At 40.1% G+C, this 20,635-nt stretch overlaps 2 protein-coding genes across 2 annotated transcripts; one reads left to right on the plus strand and one right to left on the minus strand.

Moving 5' to 3' along the window:
* Window positions 1-9,149: 9,149 nt before the first annotated feature.
* Window positions 9,150-10,051, minus strand: LOC141012855 (putative threonylcarbamoyl-AMP synthase). The gene is made up of 4 exons (XM_073486402.1): window positions 9,970-10,051; window positions 9,685-9,850; window positions 9,458-9,552; window positions 9,150-9,368 (listed from the first exon to the last, which is right to left on the minus strand). The coding sequence occupies exons 1-4, from the start codon at window positions 10,034-10,036 to the stop codon at window positions 9,283-9,285; spliced, it is 414 nt and encodes a 137-aa protein (XP_073342503.1). The 5' UTR covers window positions 10,037-10,051; the 3' UTR covers window positions 9,150-9,282.
* A 4,773-nt stretch (window positions 10,052-14,824) lies between these two features.
* irg1l (immunoresponsive gene 1, like) lies at window positions 14,825-18,517 on the plus strand. The gene is made up of 6 exons (XM_073487509.1): window positions 14,825-14,906; window positions 15,365-15,419; window positions 15,579-15,766; window positions 16,149-16,241; window positions 16,628-16,833; window positions 17,399-18,517. The coding sequence occupies exons 1-6, from the start codon at window positions 14,889-14,891 to the stop codon at window positions 18,324-18,326; spliced, it is 1,488 nt and encodes a 495-aa protein (XP_073343610.1). The 5' UTR covers window positions 14,825-14,888; the 3' UTR covers window positions 18,327-18,517.
* The last annotated feature ends 2,118 nt before the right edge of the window (window positions 18,518-20,635 follow it).

A 20,635-nucleotide genomic window follows, 5' to 3' on the forward strand; every position in this document is an offset into this window, starting at 1 on the left:
ATCCTCTAAATATTTCCTGACTCTTTCTGACCATTTTCTGGACAAGGATGTGTCTATGAGGAAGTTATTATTTCCTCAAAGACAGGCTGTCTGAGCAGAAGGCTACAGTGTGTCCTTTGCACACTGTTAACCGCGGCGGCGCAGGGTGAGAAGACATCAGCACTCAGAGCCTCAGACTGTACCCTGTCACAACAGTGACTTTCTCAGACAGGGTTAGGGTGTTTATGTAGACATGTGTCAGCACTTATTATGCATGTGTAAATATTTGTGTGTGTGTGTTGACTGTCCCACCAGCTCTTACATTTTCAGACTGTGTGCAGGTTTGTTGCACTGCCATCAGAACATGACTGAGCATTTTCAAGTCCCCATGAGTTATGTATGTGCCTGCAGCATGCCTCCTTCAGAAGGTGCAAGAAAAAACAACACTCAACATGATATCATATCTATTATTTGAAGCCTTATGACCCTGTGGAAAGGATTAATAGTCGCCCTATCAACAATGAACTAATCTGAAATGTATTGTTCAACCCTTTATCAACCAGAGTAAACATTTCCTGGTAATGAGTTACTCTTTAAGAGCACTCTTTTATGTTTCATCACGTACCTACATTGATTATTCATCAGGGAATATCCCAAGGTTTCACATACTTTGTTTATTTTACCAACTTTCATGGTAATATAGATAAAAACCAACAAGGGAAATCCAGGGATCATTCCTCATTGCTGGAGTCAGTGTCAGGAAAATGATTGACTTCAATAAAACGTTTCTGTGTTCTGGTTAGTTAAACTTCAAGGCTATGTCTTTTCATTAAATATATTCCCAAATAACATTACTTTCTCGTGCTATATTCTCTGTGGTAAGGGTGACACTACAACATAAAATCACAAGTTTGCTTGTTTTCCTGATTTCAAGAAAATTTATTTGCTCAGGTATTTGAGGTAAATTCTGTAATGCCATCAGAGCCTTGTACAAAGCCCTGTTTCCCTGTTTACAGTTTTCAGGACTCCTTGATTTCCTCGTCCATTTGGGGTGAAGGAGGGCGACGTGCTCTCCCGCACTTTATTTCGGCATATCAAATGACACTATGAACTTTAGTGTTTTATACAGAGTAACAAACGATCCTGTCATCGGATTATAAGGATATGGAAAGAGGAGTTTTGAATATGCCAAAGCTTCGGAAATATGATCAAATCAAAGAGATTACAACACAGAACCTTCTGCAACAATTTAATTGAAAGTGGTCTCTTTGTATTAAGAACTGGGCACATTGGGATTCATGGAATAGAGTGATACTGCACACACAATCCATGGACTGTGACTTACCGAGTCTCGATCTCAAATTTCTGATTGGTAGTTTCATAACACATTGTATAAAGAGTAGCCTATGACTAAAGTTACTCAGCTTTCATAATGAAACACTCACGATGGAAGTTTACACAGAATCAGCAATCAAAAGAGATGTCATTGCATCATGACCACATCATGACCTAGAAACTCAGATTTCCTAGAAGAAGCCTGAAAACTGAGCTTCCTTTACAAGAAAATCTTTTTATAGAATTGCCACACACTTACATGATGCCATTGTTTTGTGTCACCATGACGTTTAATTGCAGATTGCAGTTCCTTATCTGCACCCTGACCCACAATGCAAGACATGAAGCTTCCTAGCGTAGAAATCAAATGGGCATAATGAAATGAGACATAAATGATGACTGTTTTGAAACTTGTGTCAGCTGTACTGTTGCTATACTTTCTCAGTTTCAATAATAAACCACATGTCAAGGAAGTTCACACAGATCAGCTATAAAAACAGGTGCGTAATTGAATCCGCCACACCTTTACCAAGAAACTCAAATCTTCCTCAAGAAGCTTGTAAACTGAGCTTCTTTTCCAAAAAGAATTACAATTAATAATAAACCACGTTAAGGAAGTTCACACAGCTCAGCTATAAAAAAGGATGTGTAATGTGTCAATCCACAGCACCATCACCCAGAAACTCAAATCTCCTGGAAGAAACCTGAAAATTGAGCTTCCTCAATTCCTCAAGAATTACTAAAAAAAAACAAAAAACAGATTGAGTTCGTTGGCCCGGTTGGCCCGGCCTGCTGCTTTCAACTCCTCTATTGCCAGCTGACCCGAATCCAGTGATGGTCCTCATTCCTCATGTAAGGAAACCCCTGTTGCTATAATCACTCAACTGAAATAACAAAAAACATACAGTACCATTGAAGTTTACACAGATCAGCTATAAAAACAGATGTGTAATTTAATCCACCGCACCATCACCCAGAAAGTCAAATCTCCTGGAAGAAACCTAAAAAATTGAGCTTCCTCAAGAATGACTATGTCAGGATGTCCGCCGTTTACAAAATCTCACCATTGAAAAATAAAACACAGTGATTTGCTTTCAGACAGAGGCCGAGCCGACCTACAATCGCAAAGCGTCAGTATTTGATAAGTTTGGAAACCCAAAGCGACAGTATCACTGTCTTACCAACAGGAGCTTTAATACACAGTCAGGACTAGCAAGATTTCATTGGTGGGACCCATTTTTGTGCCAGGTGAAAAATACAACTGGTTGTGTGAATACAACCACTCACAGTCTTGATTGTGTATTTTTATTTTGGACAATGATTTTAGCAAAAGAACTCTTCATAGTAAATTCAATGCAAACACCCTGGTAGGCTGTGTACTGATTAACAAATCCACAGTTCGATTCTATTTGGGAACGTTTGTTGTTTCTTTCTCTCTGCTGTGCTCGGGTGCTCGGATGTTTTATTTAAACAATACCTTCATACAATACCTTGAGTGTATGTTTCATCATCTGTAATGCTTTCTTGGTACATTTATCAAGGGTCTTGTCTGATCACTTGAATAGTGTTTCCTGTCTAACCTTTCCATATCTGTGCTGTTCAAGTGACTTTTGTGATTGTAAGTTTCATAAGACATTATGTGAGTAAATACCGTTCCATTGAAGTTTCCACAAAACAGTTATCAGAAGACAATCTGCTGCACCAATACCCAGGAACTCATATCTCCCAGAATAAGTCTGAGAAATGCACTTCCTTAATTCTTCAAGAATTACTATGATGAATGAGTGAATGAATGAATTGTATGATAACCTCTTGCAGTTCCTTATCTGCACCCTGACTAACAATGCAAGGCATGAAGCACCGTCCAGGAAGTCCACACAGATCAGCTATTAAAACAGATGCGTAATTGAATCCGCCACACCTTTACCAAGAAACTCAAATCTTCCTCAGAAAGCTTGAAAACTGAGCTTCCTTTGCAAAGAGAATTACAATTAATTATAAACCCCATGTTAAAGAAGTTCACACAGATCAGCTATAAAAACAGATGTGTAATTTAATCCACCGCACCATCACCCAGAAACTCAAATCTCCTGGAAGAAACCTAAAAAATTGAGCTTCCTCAAGAATGACTATGTCAGGATGTCCGCCATTTACAAAATCTCACCATTGAAAAATAAAACACAATGATTTGCTTTCAGACAGATGCCAAGCCGACCTACAATCCCAAAGTGTCAGTATTTGATAAGTTTGGAAACCCAAAGCGACAGTATCACTGTCTTACCAACAGGACCTTTAATACACAATCAGGACTAGCAAGATTTCATTGGTGGGACCCATTTTTGTGCCAGGTGAAAAATACAACTGGTTGTGTGAATACAACCACTCACAGTCTTGGCTGTGTATTTTTATTTTGGACAATGATTTTAGCAAAAGAACTCTTCATAGTAAATTCAATGCAAACACCCTGGTAGTCTGTGTACTGATTAACAAATCCACAGTTCGATTCTATCTGGGAATGTTTGTTGTTTCTTTCTCTCTGCTGTGCTCGGGTGCTCGGATGTTTTATTTAAACATTACCTTCATACAATACTTTGAATGTTTGTTTCATCATCTGTAATGCTTTCTCGGTACATTTATCAAGGGTCTTGTCTGATCACTTGAATAGTGTTTCCTGTCTAACCTTTCTATATCTGTGCTGTTCAAGTGACTTTTGTGATTGTAAGTTTCATAAGACATTGTGTGAGTAAATACCGTTCCATTGAAGTTTCCACAAAACAGTTATCAGAAGACAATCTGCTGCACCAATACCCAGGAACTCATATCTCCCAGAATAAGTCTGAGAAATGCACTTCCTTAATTCTTCAAGAATTACTATGATGAATGAGTGAATGAATGAATTGTATGATAACCTCTTGCAGTTCCTTATCTGCACCCTGACTAACAATGCAAGGCATGAAGCACCGTCCAGGAAGTCCACACAGATCAGCTATTAAAACAGATGCGTAATTGAATCCGCCACACCTTTACCAAGAAACTCAAATCTTCCTCAGAAAGCTTGAAAACTGAGCTTCCTTTGCAAAGAGAATTACAATTAATTATAAACCCCATGTTAAAGAAGTTCACACAGATCAGCTATAAAAACAGATGTGTAATTTAATCCACCGCACCATCACCCAGAAACTCAAATCTCCTGGAAGAAACCTAAAAAATTGAGCTTCCTCAAGAATGACTATGTCAGGATGTCCGCCATTTACAAAATCTCACCATTGAAAAATAAAACACAATGATTTGCTTTCAGACAGATGCCAAGCCGACCTACAATCCCAAAGTGTCAGTATTTGATAAGTTTGGAAACCCAAAGCGACAGTATCACTGTCTTACCAACAGGACCTTTAATACACAATCAGGACTAGCAAGATTTCATTGGTGGGACCCATTTTTGTGCCAGGTGAAAAATACAACTGGTTGTGTGAATACAACCACTCACAGTCTTGGCTGTGTATTTTTATTTTGGACAATGATTTTAGCAAAAGAACTCTTCATAGTAGAAGACAATCTGCTGCACCAATACCCAGGAACTCATATCTCCCAGAATAAGTCTGAGAAATGCACTTCCTTAATTCTTCAAGAATTACTATGATGAATGAGTGAATGAATGAATTGTATGATAACCTCTTGCAGTTCCTTATCTGCACCCTGACTAACAATGCAAGGCATGAAGCACCGTCCAGGAAGTCCACACAGATCAGCTATTAAAACAGATGCATAATTGAATCCGCCACACCTTTACCAAGAAACTCAAATCTTCCTCAGAAAGCTTGAAAACTGAGCTTCCTTTGCAAAGAGAATTACAATTAATTATAAACCCCATGTTAAAGAAGTTCACACAGATCAGCTATAAAAACAGATGTGTAATTTAATCCACCGCACCATCACCCAGAAACTCAAATCTCCTGGAAGAAACCTAAAAAATTGAGCTTCCTCAAGAATGACTATGTCAGGATGTCCGCCATTTACAAAATCTCACCATTGAAAAATAAAACACAGTGATTTGCTTTCAGACAGAGGCCGAGCCGACCTACAATCCCAAAGCGTCAGTATTTGATAAGTTTGGAAACCCAAAGCGACAGTATCACTGTCTTACCAACAGGAGCTTTAATACACAATCAGGACTAGCAAGATTTCATTGGTGGGACCCATTTTTGTGCCAGGTGAAAAATACAACTGGTTGTGTGAATACAACCACTCACAGTCTTGGCTGTGTATTTTTATTTTGGACAATGATTTTAGCAAAAGAACTCTTCATAGTAAATTCAATGCAAACACCCTGGTAGTCTGTGTACTGATTAACAAATCCACAGTTCGATTCTATCTGGGAATGTTTGTTGTTTCTTTCTCTCTGCTGTGCTCGGGTGCTCGGATGTTTTATTTAAAAAATACCTTCATACAATACTTTGAGTGTATGTTTCATCATCTGTTATGCTTTCTTGGTACATTTATCAAGGGTCTTGTCTGATCACTTGAATAGTGATTCCTGTGTAACCTTTCCATATCTGTGCTGTCCATAAGACATCATGTGAGTAAACATCGTTCCATGGAAATTTCCACAAATCAGCTATCAGAAGAGAATCCGCTGCACCATCACCCAAAAACCAATATCTCCCAGAAGAAGTCTGACAAGTTTACTTCCTCAATTCCTCAACAATTACTATGATAGAATTGTATGATAACCTCTTGCAGTTCCTTATCTGCACCCTGACCCACAATGCAAGGCATGAAGCACCGTCCAGGAAGTTCACACAGATCAGCTACAAAAACGGATGTGTAATTTAATCCGCCTGATGCAGAAACTCAAATCTTCCTCAAGAAGCTTGAAAACTGAGCCTCCTTTGCAAAAAGAATTACAATTAATAAAAAACCACATTTAAAGAAGTTCACACAGATCAGCTATAAAAACAGATGTGTAGTTCAATTCACTGCACAATTACCATGAAACTCAAATCTCCTGGAAGAAACCTAAAAAATTGAGCTTCCTCAAGAATGACTATGTCAGGATGTCCACCATTTACAAAATCTCACCACTGAAAAATAAAACACAGTGATTTGCTTTCAGACAGAGGCCGAGCTGACCTACATGTAAATGCATAGTAAATTCAATGCAAACACCCTGGTAGTCTGTGTACTGATTAACAAATCCACAGTTCGATTCTATCTGGGAACGTTTGTTGTTTCTTTCTCTCTGCTGTGCTCGGGTGCTCGGATGTTTTATTTAAACAATACCTTCATACAATACTTTGAGTGTATGTTTCATCATCTGTAATGCTTTCTTGATACGTTTATCAAGGGTCTTGTCTGATCACTTCGATAGTGTTTCCTGTGTAACCTTTCCATATACACTGTTCTGCACCTCATCTGTTCACTGCACCTTATACTTTATGTTGCACTACCATTAATACTGCTTGTGTATACACCAACACTGCTCATTTATACATTTTTATACATATTTGTTGTATATATACATTTTTTATATTACATTTTATATTGTTATGTTAATATGTCTAGGTTGTTCTCTTTATTTTACTGTGTTGTCATTCGTCTCTGTGTGTAATGCTGCTGCTACACCTTAATTTCCCAGCTTGGGATCAATAAAGTATATCTATTCTATTCTATTCTATGCTATTCTATTCTATTATCTGTGCTGTTCAAGTGACTTTTGTGATTGTAAGTTTCATAAGACATTTCCACAAAACAGTTATCAGAAGACAATCTGCTGTGTCACCATTACCCAGAAACTCATATCTCCCAGAAAAAGTCTGAAAAATGCACTTCTTCAGTTCCTCAACAATTACTATGATGAATGAATGAATGAATCGTATTATAACCTCTTGCATTTCCTTATCTGCACCCTGACTAACAATGCAAGGCATAAAGTCTCGCATCATGGTGACCAAAAGGGCAAAATGTCTGTCAGTCAGTCCATCACTGTAGATTTCACCACACACCTGCAAAACTAATGACATTTCCATTAGTCTTAGAGATGAGCTTAGTGCTGATTAGCAAATGTTAGCATGTTTACATGCAAAATTCAGACTGATGAAAATGGTAGGCATTATAGCAAAAACCATTATATCAACTAAAAATGTTTACTACCATGGACAGCACCAGGTTTTTTTCTCTGCCGGTGCTGAGGTGGGTTTGACCAATACATGGGGGGCTCAGAAAATAGTCAATTTTAATGACTTCAGAATTACTTTATTTGGAAATATTAATTTTTTTGCTGTTGTTGTTTTAAAAGCAGATATGGTACGCAGCACATTCAATATGAATGTAGTTTTTAATGTAATTTTAGTAAAGAATATACAACAGAATATCTATGAGCCTCATAAAAGTGACTCAGCACCGACAGCGCTCGTGCTGCGACTATAACAACAGAGCAGATTCAAAATGCAGCAATTAAAAGTGCATTTGTTCCATATGCATAATCAGACAACTGTGCATTTGTAATAATGTTCGGATGTCGGATATGACAATGCCAGAAATGAAATTAGTAATATCCGTAGTGCAGCCACAACAAGAAGTGGTTGCAACACTACATTTTTAATGAGGAAAACATGAATTAGCCTCCATTAGCTGCAGCGATCCTCTAGCAGCAGATACTGTGAGTTCATCCTCTGTGCGATTTTATGCAGAGCGTTTTGGCTTATCCTATTTTGGATGCATTTAAAAGAAACTGATTTTAAAAAAGAGAGAAAAAAGAAAGCTGTCAGTTCACTCAGTGACGCCTGAAGCAAGTGAGTTTTGTGTAAGTAATATGAGCTATGCTGGTATGTTGTCGAATACCTACTGGTGTCTGATGACAGCTGAGTTATGAACAAATTAACATTGTCCTCTGTGGTTGTTAAAAAAAAGTATCATCATTGGTCAAATATTAGCTTCCCTATCATCAGCCTCACTGCTGCCTGTGACCCTGTGCCTGTAAACTGCATATGTGCAGTCAGGGATCAGATTTGAAACAGAATGACTAGTTATTAACTCTTAGATAGTTTTTATATATAATGATAAAAAACAATGTCTGTTAGTCAATCTAGCGACATTCCCATCAGCCTTAGCAATGTGTTTAGTTCTACTTAGCAAATGTTAGCATGCTAACCTACAAAACTAAGATCAGTGAAAATGGTAAACATTAAACATCCCTGTATTAACATTGTTACTGTGAGCATGTGAGCATGCTGATGTTAGGATTTAGCTCAAAGCACTGCTGGGCCTAAGTGCAGCCTCATAGAGCAACTAGCGTGGCTGTGAACTACTAAATAAAAGTTAAAATTACAGTACAGGTTAGGTCACGATAGCTGCTCAGTAGTTTTGTTTTCCTTCTTTTCTGTCTCCCTTTGTTTCCTGAAACTATCAATTATCAACTTTTGAATGCAGGCTCTAACTCTAACATATCTTCAAATGTATCTATTAAAACTCACATTACTGGTGACATCTCATTATTTTGCTTTTATACACAACATCAGTCAAATTCATTGTTTACTTTCACAGATTTATTCAGCACAAGATAGTTTAAATACATACAGTAACAGGAGACATGTTTTCTGTTCCACCTTAAAATGAGCATAAATGCGAAAAATCAGTGTTAACACACAGTATAATGTAAACGTATAGATACATATTGATACAATTATTCACTATTTACAAGTCATTTCATAAAGACATTTGGATATTCTTTTAACTTACATAAATCAAAATTCTTTTGTTTTTGTTATTATATTGTAACATTTGCCAAAACATCTACAGTTATACACATTGCCAACCACCAATTCACTAGCTTTCACTCCGTTTTTCTCATATTGTTCATAAAGTGTCCCTGAGCTCATTGAATGGTACTGAGGGAGCCGAGGAGGCCGATCTTTCAGGGAACCAGGCATGAGGAGGCTCTCTGAAGGAGAGAAACGAGGTACGAGACAATCACACCATGGTGCTCTTCACTCTGTCAAAGATCTGTCGGACTTTTACCGCAGGGACACAGCCTTCCCTCAGAATGGTGATGGTTCCTGTGAAAAAAAAGAGGATGACAGGCTTGAGTTAGATTCTGTTAAAACATAAAAAAAGGGAATGTAATGGGGATTTCTTTGCATTTTACCTTCATCAATCTTCAGGCAGTTGACCACGGTGGAAGCAACAACTTCATTTGAGTTCCCATCACACAGAACACCTTGGATCTTGTGTCCCAGTCGACTGTGGCAAACAAGATGGTAGGAGAGGGTGTGTGAGTGAATTTGCATGTAGTTGCCACCAATTAGCAACATATATTGTGATAGATGACGCTGTGGACGTGAGCCCTGTAGAGCTCTGTGAAGAGACACTTACTTGATGACCATGCTGTGGTGGGTGCTGTCTGGCTCTCCGCTGGGATTGGCTGAGGTAATAGCGAGGGGTCCAGTAATGTCACACAGGTGGCCGGTCACTGTGTGGTCAGGGACGCGGATCATGATGCTGTCCTTGGTACCAACACGGTCATAAGCTGGACCCACTCCTACAAAAGATGAATTAAAAGGTAAGGTGAATATGTCAGTGATATTTATGTAAGATAAGCTGAACCAGTTGTAAACTGACTCCAGTAACACAGATTTTAAGCTGCTATGAACAGTTTACCTAGTTTGAGGAGCCAGTCTCCTTTGCTGACGATGCAGCTGATGCCTCCTGGATATACATTCCTCATAAACTCCCAGAGCAGAGGACTAAAGGGAGGCTTTGCTGCCACCAGCTGCTCCACACTGGAGATGCAAATACAGACAGGCTTCTCTGCTGGTCTGTCCTGGATGAGGTCACAGATAGCAGGTTGATGAGTTTCACATCAAAGACAATATTTAAATTAGCATTTAATGATCTTTTTTTCATACTTTAATATTGTAGATTTTCTCTATAGCTTGAGGATTCTTGCAGGATGCAGCCAGGGCATACACAGTGTCTGTGGGAATACCACACACTTCTCCTGCATCCAGAAGGCCAGCAATCTTCAGGAGACTACTGGTGAGTCGTGAATCAACTGCAGGACAGGGTAGCTGTGAAGCAGACTCCTGTTTCACTTTCTCCTGAGACGGGCCACAGGGGGAGGGAAAACTCATTACACAACACACAACACAATAGCGTCTTTTGTAGAACTGGAAGAGGAATGCAAAAGGCATTTCTTGATTGGTTACCTTTATTATGGGAGGGCCCATTGGCAGGAGTCTCTGTGAGAAGATGCAGTTCACCAGTGATGCAAGAGCTCCATATGTGCAAATTATTGACAGTAGTGCAAGCATGGCCACTGAAAAGACAATTATGACAAAATCTTTCAATAATTGCATAGATATTTCAAACAGATTTTATTTTAATTTAAAGGTGCAATATATTGGATTTATTATGAAAAAACAAAATTATTAACAGAATGTGAAGAAATAATAGTTTTTATGTTATGTTAAAGACACAGTGTATTGTGTTGCAGAGACATCCACCGAAGTTAGCATGCTAATCAGCTAGCCCTGGTGGCCACAGTGTAAACAACAACACTCCGCCAGTAGTTCAGCTAACTGAGCTAACAAGCTAACAGTAGCTACAGTCATGGATGTATAAACAGAATACAGTTAGCAGCAGTTAGCAGTTACTCTGGTGACATGCTGCCCCTATTTGTTTGGAGTATGAATTCAACAGGTGTCCAATTCTTACATGTTGCACCTTTAAGTTTTTTTCTGGATTTAAAAACGTTTTAAAAAATGTGTTACCAAAGAGACTTTTTGTACACTTACTCTCTAGTTCATACGGCAGTCGCTGCAGAGTGGAAAGCAGGAAACAGACCAGAACAACCTCCATGACCACTGTTAGAAACAGCAGAACCAGGTTCCTGTAGGCAGCTGACATAAACAATGGAAGAATGAAAACAAGCTCAAAACCAAACAAATGAAAGTATGCTAATTTAAAAGTAATCTTGTCAATCTTACCAATCAACATAAGGAAAGCATTAATGACCAGGAGAGCAATGGCCCCTGCTGTAAAAGCGTAGGCTGCCTCTGTGGAAATCTGAAGCAGGTTCCCTGAAGACAAAAACTTTGGATCAGACTTTTGTGTAATTCAATCAGAACAAGTCTCCATTTTAAACATGTTTGTGCTGACATACCTGCAAACCTAAACCAGGTCCAGGTTGCCCATATTACTGCATAGATGGATGAGATGACTGACCCAAAACGGCCACCTCCTGTGACTTGCAGCCGGCTGACATAGGCCTGGATGATGGCTCCAGAGATGAGGACCCAAGGGACAGTCAGATGAAGGAAGGCAGGATTCATACTGAAAAATCTTGCATGAAGAGCTGAGAGAGCTGCAACCCCATTTGTAAGGTAGAACAGGGCGTCTGAAGCTTGGTCAGTTTGGGGCAGTGCATTCTGGTCTCCTTGCTTGGCCCTGCTGCAGCTCAAAACCTTCTTCAACTGCTCTGTAGAGACAGGCTGCGGTCCTACAGGGATTAGAGACTTCTCTGCTATGGTGTTGATAAGACGTGAGAAGGTACCATACAGAGAGACTGCGGTGAACAGGGAGCAAGCTACACCAAAGAAGATATAGTATGCCTGGAGAGGGATCTGGGGGATTGTTGAGACTGTTAGCAGGACAAACAGTATGTTGTGGATCAGTTCCAGGGCATCTGTGTTCAGGCTTCCAACACAGAGCACTAAGCCTGCAATCACAAAGAACCAATCTCCCACCATTGCTTGCCTGCCTGAGATCAATTCACTGTCCTCCACGAGCAGACCAGATAGCACAAACTCATCCCAAGCCTTGATCAGCCAATATGTGGCATGAAGGCCAAACTTAGTGGTGTGGTAGCAATCTTGGCGCAGATGGGCATAGTAGCTGGAGAACAGCTGGGCAACCGCGATGATTGAGACCCATGCAGCTCCTAACCCAAAGGACTTCATGTACCCAAAGCTGTAGAACGCAAAGATGAAGGGGGCAATTGCATCAGAGAAGAAACCCAAGGCCATGGGCTCTGCATACTTTGTGTTTTTCTTCTTCTCTTGGCCAATGCTCTGGGCACTTCCTGAGTTGGGGGTCCCTAGTAGGAGCACATTAAATAGTGGGGTACCGAAGCCTTTGAGGACTAGACGTTGAGTCAGACCTTTGGCGAGCAATGCAGCTGAACCGTAGATGGCAAAAATCAGAATGAGCAACTCAAGAACTCCAGAGACCACGAGAGCCCAGGAGCTAGCTACTAGACCTACTGCTTCAAAAATTAAGGTGGCTGTGATGGCCCCAAAGACAAAAGGCATGATGTAGTTGACTGTCGCAGAGCAGAAGGCAAGCAGAAAGGACAGGAAGATATAAGGGACCAGACCAGCGATCGCGGACTCTTTCAAGGACAGGCATAACGGGCAAATTGGGATCTCTGTGGTGGCATTCGAAGATATGTTGCTCGTCATGTTAGTGGACAGGGACAAATTGTTCATCATCTGATGTGGCAAAAATACTGTGATAGGAGTTTCAGCTAAAGCACCAAAGTAGATTCGGGTGGCACCAAAACTGCCCCACAGAGCCGCATAGCCAATGAAGGCAGTGCCACTCAGGTGATCGTATTTTCTAAAGGAAAGCAGTCCAGCCACCAGTTGGCATATGCCACCAATCAGGATGAGATGAACACCTATAAAAACATGGAATTTAAATTACTAAGACAATTCTATATTACATTTTATCATGTTATTTTAGCAGACACCTTAAAAGTTTTACCAGCAAGTATGTTCTCCACGCCCACCGGTGCATTGCCAGTGCGTGCGGTATTGAAGTTCTGTAGCAGTACGAGGAATGCACTGATCCCATTGGATAGAATGCCTAACACTCCTGGTTCACCATAGAAACTGGCTGGAAACCCATCTGAAGTTGCCATAGTGTCTTTGTTGTCGGTCTGTAGTTTCACTGAGACATTGAAACAAATGACACAGAAAACATAAGAATGAATGCATACATACATGTACAACCCACCCAGATGCTGTGTAAAGCATAAATAAGGACAGAATGTAATAATTTCTATACCTTTTTGAAATATAATCAATTGAAAACAGTAGGAAGACAATATGTTTAATGTTTTATCTCATCAACTTTATTGATTTTTGTAAATATATGCTAATTTGGAGTTAGATACCAGCACATTTAAAAATAAGCTGGGACAGGGGAAAGTTGTGGAAATGTTTAAAAAACACCTGTTTGGAACATTCCACGTGTAAACAGGTTCATTTGTAACAAATGATAGTATCATGATTTTGTATGAAAGGGGCATCCTTGAAAGGCTCAGTCATTCCCAAGTCATAAACACAGTTCATTTTATTGCATTCTGTTTTTATTTACGGATTACGGCTGGTGGTTCGAAAAATACGCAGTAAAAGTGCCCTCTTGGATGCCCACATGGTAGATAAATGTGACAAAGTGCTGTCAACCTTTAATTACAGATAATGAGCAATACCAAATGCAAAAATTACCCCAAATTTTTACCCCAAAAAATTAGAATACAGTCGTATATTGATAGTTGCTTTATTGTAAAAAAAAAAAAAAAAAAAGAAATGTATAAGAATTACAGTGTTGCTAAAATATAAATGCAATACATCATCCAAGTGATATGCAGACAGAGAGGTCACTGTTTGTGGATGGAGAGCACAACTCGACTAAAGTCGCAGGAAAGCTGACCACACACAGCAAAATTGCCTTAGTGCGATTTATTTGTACAAAAGACAAAAAGTTAATTATAATAATACCTTTAAGGAATATAAATATACCATAAAGCACAGACGGCAACTGTTATGTGGTCAGGCTCTTTTCTGTCTTATCTCTTTAAACATTCACAGCTGAGAGGATTCAGCCCTGCCCAGTCAAAGGTTCACACAGAAGCAGGAGACACAGCAGAGTAGCTGTATTCAACTCTCCTGCTCTGTGATAACAGATCTCATAAATACCTTTACAATGTATTATAGAGTATCTTTCAACTAATTGTAGAAATTAAGCCCCTGTTAAAAAGCATGTTATCACCATCAATTAATTGTGTAGCATTTCAAAGGTTTCATGTCAAAAAGTCTTTTTGCCAGTTAGTAATAAAGAAAATGAAAATAGAGTCTTACCTGGTGAAGACGCTCGGACAGATGAACTGTTGTTCTGACGCAGAGATGAAAGTTTGTCATAAATAAGGCCTGAGTGGTGGGTGTAGGAGGAGTTGAAATTCCCCCCACATTATCCTACAGTGTGCAACCTGAGAGGTGACATCACTGCTCCCTATCTGAGATAACCAGCAACCACTCCTTCCTCCTCCCTTTGTGACGGATGTGATGCTGGTACTGGCAATGATGATGTTGACCACTGTGGAAATTCCTCCTTAATCTGATATGTGCTTCCCTGTTCCTCCCACGTCAGTATCAGCAGCCATTGTGACCCCTTGACTATATAAAGGCAGGTACTCGGAATCAAAGCATCAGCATCGTTCACAACTTGTTGACTGCAAACCTCCTGCGTCAAAGAGAAAGAAAAAGTAAGAACAAGAGAAACAACTGACTGCGACCATGATCTCCACATTACAGGTAATGACTTATTTATTATAGATCTCTGTATCTTAGACTCTAATTAAGGGCATAAATCTTATTTATGCCTAAGTAGGTCAATTGCTTCCTCCAGCCTAGTGTAGAATTTAAAACAAAACTCTAAAATCATATAACAGGTTGCTGTGGGTTATTTTTTATTTATTTAATTATTATTATAAATTATCTGAGAACATAGTATGGAAGAATTTATAACAGAGCTCTTGTTAAATGTTACAGCCCCACCTCAGCAGCATAAGAGCTCTTTGAAAAGGGACAAGCAGGCTGAGTAACATTCATTTCAGGTTTGTAATCCCCACCAGAGGGTGGTTTAATTAGATGTGAGTCTGACAAAGAAAAGGCAGAAAGTCACTGCATGTGTTCACTAACTGTAGTAGATTTAAGATTTAATAATTTAAAAAAAAGATAAATAAAGATATTCTGTATTTTTTGTTCTGCAGAAAACCATTAGACCAGTATGGGCTGTCAGAGGGCTTCATAAATCTGCAGTGGAAGGTAAACTTAACTTTTTGGTACACTCAACTTTATTCCACCCTCCTGTCCAAACATAAGTGGACGTATTTCTCTCAGCTTCAGCTGTTGCAACATTTCTCCTCTACTCACTTCTGACCTCTTTCCTTCTTTCCACTCACCTTTTGCTCTTTCCACCTGCAGTCTTGAAGCACCCGGCCCCTGAGGACACAGTCACGGCCAGCTATGGGAAGTTCATCAGTGAAGTAAAGCCTCAGCACTTGTCCTCCGTGGTGCTCCAGCGCAGCAAGAGGATGGTGCTCGACAGCATTGGAGTTGGTCTGATTGGCAGCACGACAGACGTGTTTGAACTGGCACTGCAGCACTGCCAGGTGAGTGAGACAGGGGAAAGAAAAAAAAAACTTTTCTAAGGTTTCTTATTTGATATGAGGCAATAAGACAGATGAAAGTAATTGCGTGACCTTATACAAACAGTAGTCGTAAGTCTGTGCAACAGCTGTGTGTGGACAGATGAGATGAGGGTGAAAAAGATCACAGGTTATTATTATACTGAATGTCTGGTGACCTTTTTTCGCAAAATTTCTGTGTTTGGCAAGTGACTTACAAAGGAACCTATTCAACTTTCAACTGAAGAGAGATGTGTCAGAGCTTAAAGTTCATTTTTTGAACGTGATGACACAATCCGACTTGTGTATCAAAAACACCACTGTGGCGACACCCTGCGTTTACCTGTCTCCGTCTCTTCCCCTGCAGCTCATGTATGCTGCTGATGACATCAGCTCTGTGTATGGACGCAGGGGCACAAGGCTCTCCCCGACACTGGCAGCTTTCGTCAATGGAGTGGCGGTGAGTTTAATTAGGTGGAACAAATGGGTCACCATTGCCCCCAGTACACCACACAATTTTAGACACACTAAACCCTTTACCACAACCAAACTACATCTATTTTATACTCTGCTATGGCACTGTCTGGGCTTCAAAACACATGACTCCACTTTACCCTTCTGTGGAAATTTCCAACATTATGTCCGCAAACATTGCTTGGCTTCCATTCCTAAAGAAGCCATCAGGATGTCAATAAAAGGATGTCGAGTAAGGAGATGGGTGTAGAGAGCTAAACTGCAGCTAATTATAAAAATGTTTTCAGCTAGCCCCTGTGTTATTGCATGAAGCATAGAAACATCATGTTCTTGCTTGCAGCCAGTACTATTAATGTGTCTTTTTTTATGCAGACTCACTCCATGGACTTTGATGATACATGGCACCCTGCCACTCATCCCTCAGGAGCAGTCCTTCCTGCTGTGTTAGCACTCAGTGACATGATGCCTGCTAACGGCAAACCTAGTGGCCCCGACTTCCTGCTGGCATTCAATGTGGGCATTGAAATCCAAGGCCGACTGATGAGGTTCTCTAATGAGGCCCGCAACATCCCCAAGAAGTGAGTGCTACAGAGCACAAGTTAATTTGGATGTATGTACTGCCATTTATTGGCTAATAGGAGCATTGCGGCAGGTTTTGCACTTCACTGGATCTCCCCAGGTGATCACTTAACAGGTATAAAGCCAGCTCCTTGTTGAAGAGGTTTTATTTACATTCTATGTGGAGGACAAGTATCCACACGAGTCTACAGAGATCCGTGTTTGACTCTGCTGATGTCTGCAGTGTGGTTTACAAGAAGGCTGTTGCAGCGTAATGTGCAGCCTCTCAGCGGTGTCAATGAGCTGTGAAAGGCGTGTTATTATGTTAATCTAAGGGACAGCAGAGGCTCTGTGGGTATTGTTTGCACAATTAGCTATGTGGAGGTAAATATCACACAGGACTCTATTTGGCAAGTGTTTACACCAAGTCAAATGACCCACTGCATTACTTGTTTATCAAATACTGAAATTAAAAGGTTTCCTTGAACACCCTTGAAAATAAGCTGTCTCAGCATGTGGAGAGTCAAGTAAAAGAGTAGTTGTTTGTACAAAACACCTGACCAAAGTCTCTCTTTCCATCCCCAGGTTTCACCCTCCCAGTGTGGTGGGGACCATGGGGAGTGCAGCTGCCTGCGCTCGCCTCTTGTCTTTGGATCCCTCCCAGTGCAGTCATGCCTTGGCGATAGCTGCTTCTCTGTCTGGAGCCCCGATGGCTAACGCAGCCACTCAATCTAAACCCCTACACATTGGTAATGCCTCACGTCTGGGGCTGGAGGCTGCCTTGCTGGCCTCTCGAGGCCTAGAGGCGAGTCCTCTGGTCCTGGATGCCGTAGCTGGCGTGGCTGGCTTCAGTGCTTTTTATGAAGACTATGTGCCACAGCCTTTAGAATCACCCCATGATGATGGCCATATGTTCCTGCTAGAGGAGCAGGACATGGGCTTCAAGCGCTTCCCCGCCCATCTGGGGATGCACTGGGTGGCAGATGCTGCAGCCTCAGTCCATAAGATTCTTGTGGGGTTTGGCCCTGGCACTGTCTCCCCAGCTCAAGTCCAAGACATCTTGCTCAGAGTCCCCAAATCGAAGTACATCAACAGGCCTTTCCCTGACTCTGAGCATGAGGCTCGCCACTCTTTCCAGTTCAATGCTTGCAGCGCTCTCCTGGATGGTGAGGTGACTGTGCAGTCCTTCACGCCTGCTGCCATTATGCGCCCTGACCTCCACGCTCTGCTGAGCCGTGTTCGCGTGGAACATCCCCAGGACAACCCGGCTAATTTCGACCGCATGTATGGCGAAGTCCAGGTGACACTTGTTGATGGAGACATTCTGAGGGGACGCTGCGACACCTTCTACGGTCACTGGCGCAACCCGCTGACCAATGAGAGCCTGAGGAAGAAGTTCAGACACAACGCGGGGGCGGTGCTTGCCTCAGAGAAGGTTGAGAGGCTGATTGATGTGGTGGAGGAGCTGGACAGACTCGGGGACTGTAGGGCCCTTCTGTCACAGCTGCAGTGAACACAAACAGAACCTATTGTACATAAATACATTATCAGATCTTTTACTTAAATAATTAAAGTAAAATGTTTTGAAAATTACACATTTGTTTACAAATCAGTTCAGGAAAACATTACAAAAAAACAGTTTGCTAATTAAACTAGATGTTACACTCCACTGTACACCACAATTATGTCTCCCATTCCCCTTTCTTACTGGTGCTGACAGAGCTGTGTCAGCAGATATTTATCTGATGTACATTGTGCTAAATTATTTTGTTGCATTATTCCATGATATTTTATTTTATCAGGAAATGAATGAGTTGTAAAATGTGATCTTGTTACATTGCAAAGGGAAGATGAAGGATTTATATATTTAAATATTTTAAATATCAAAATTATACATTGAAGTAGTGTAAGGCACTGTACTGTTTTTGTGCCAAACAATGGATTGTTGAAATGTAAAAAAAATGTAAATGCCTGATGCTTGTAATGCAACAGAATTTCCTCTTTGACATTTTAACCTTTCATTGTACAAATGTAGCATTTTTGTTTGTGTGTTTTTGTTTTAATAAAACTACTACAAAAGAAAGTCTGAGAAAATAAGAAGGTGTTCTTCCTCCTCTCATCTTCACATCTCTTTTACAACCCTGTTTCCAAAAAAGCTTGGACGCTGTAAGACAAAAGCAGAACGCAATGATTTGCAAATGCTTTTTGACCAATATTTAATCAGATACAGTACAAATACAAGACATTTATTACACTGATGAACTTCATTTTGTTCTGTAAATATTCAGAATAAACATTCACTCATTCACATTCTGAATTTGATTTTAGCAAACACACTTAAAAGTTGGGACAGATGCAACAAAAGACTGGGGAAGTTGTGGAACGTTCTAAAAACACCTGTTTGGAACATTTCACAGGTATACAGGTTGATTGGTAACAGGTGATAGTAACATGATTGGGTATGAAAGGGGCATCCTCGAAAGGCTCAGTTGTTCACAAGCAAGGGGAGGTTCACCACTTTGTTGGCAAAAACAGTAAAAGAACAATGTCTCTCAATGCACTTTTTTTAAATTACCTTTATCAAACTTGAGGATCATTGAGGGCAGGCTGTCATTTACAATAAGTAAAAAGCAAGCAAGTAAAAAGCTACAAAATATTGAGAAATGCAAAAAATAAGACCAGAAATTATATAATTAGATGGGACAGAAAGTATATAATTGCAAGTAATTTGAGAATTTCACCATCTATGATCCATAATGTCATCAAAACAGATGCACAGAGGGAAATCTCTGCACTTAAGGGGGAAGGTTGAAAACTGACATTGAATGCCTGTGACCTTTGATCCCTCATGTGGCACAGCATTAATAACCACCATGATTGTATAAAGGATATTACTACATGGGCTCAGAAACACTTCAAAAACAACTCTCTATAAACACAGCTCGTTGTTGCATCTACAAATCTACCACGCAAAGCACAGACCATATATCAACAGCATGACATTCTGCATGTGTTACAACAGTGTGGCTTCATAGTAATAGAGTGTAGGGACTACAGTGGCCTGTCTGCAGTCCAGACATGATTGAAAATGTGTGGTGCATTATGCAGCACAAAATACATCAACATAAATCAAGAAAGATAAAGATTTAACAACACAACAATAATTGTCCTCGGTTCCCTAATGCTTACTGTGTGTTGTTAAAAGTAAAGGTGATATGACACAGTGGGAAACATGCTCCAAGTGTTTTGGAACGTGTCGCAGACATCACATTCTGAATTAGTGTTTTTTTTTTAAAAAACAAAAACAATAAAGTTTATCAGTTTGTGCATGATTTTAATTACATTTTTCACAGTGTCCCAATGTCTATGTTACTAGGGAAAAGTTGACAGTTGTGTCTGAATATAAATATCTTGGAATAAAAATTGATTCAAATCTTACATTCAAAAAACCAATTAAATTAGTAGTAAACACAGCAAAGTTTCATTTATCAAATTTCCGCCACATCAGAAACTCACTGTCAACAAAAGCAGCGGTATTGTATTTTAATGCTATCATTATGTCACACCTGTCATACTGTTTGACCAGCTGGGCACAAGCCTCTTGTACAACATTAAAATCTGTACAAGTAGTTTACCATCAGGCTGTGAAAGTACTGGACAAGAAGTCAAATACTTATCATCACTGTCACAGCATTTCAAATTACAATCTATTGAGCTGGGACAACTTCATTAAATTCAAAGATGCCTGTCTCACTTATAAGATCCTACATGGCTTGGCTCCTCCCCCCCTTGGTACTTTTATTACACAGAAAACATCCACTG

The sequence above is a fragment of the Pagrus major genome, chromosome 18 (assembly GCF_040436345.1).
Source record: "Pagrus major chromosome 18, Pma_NU_1.0".
NCBI classification, from domain to species: domain Eukaryota; kingdom Metazoa; phylum Chordata; class Actinopteri; order Spariformes; family Sparidae; genus Pagrus; species Pagrus major.

What these genes read in the sequence shown, in the direction of transcription:
- irg1l (XM_073487509.1), top strand. An exon ending in TGGCACTGCAGCACTGCCAG is followed by an intron (nt 15,767 to 16,148) that starts GTGAGTGAGACA and finishes CTTCCCCTGCAG; the next exon opens with CTCATGTATGCTGCTGATGA. An exon ending in GCCCGCAACATCCCCAAGAA is followed by an intron (nt 16,834 to 17,398) that starts GTGAGTGCTACA and finishes TTCCATCCCCAG; the next exon opens with GTTTCACCCTCCCAGTGTGG.
- LOC141012855 (XM_073486402.1), bottom strand. Translation starts at nt 10,036, where the DNA reads ATGAGGAATGTATATCCAGGAGGCATCAGCTGCATCGTCAGCAAAGGA. An exon ending in AGACTGGCTCCTCAAACTAG is followed by an intron (nt 9,851 to 9,969) that starts GTAAACTGTTCA and finishes CATCTTTTGTAG; the next exon opens with GAGTGGGTCCAGCTTATGAC. An exon ending in CTGCCTGAAGATTGATGAAG is followed by an intron (nt 9,369 to 9,457) that starts GTAAAATGCAAA and finishes TTTTTTTCACAG; the next exon opens with GAACCATCACCATTCTGAGG.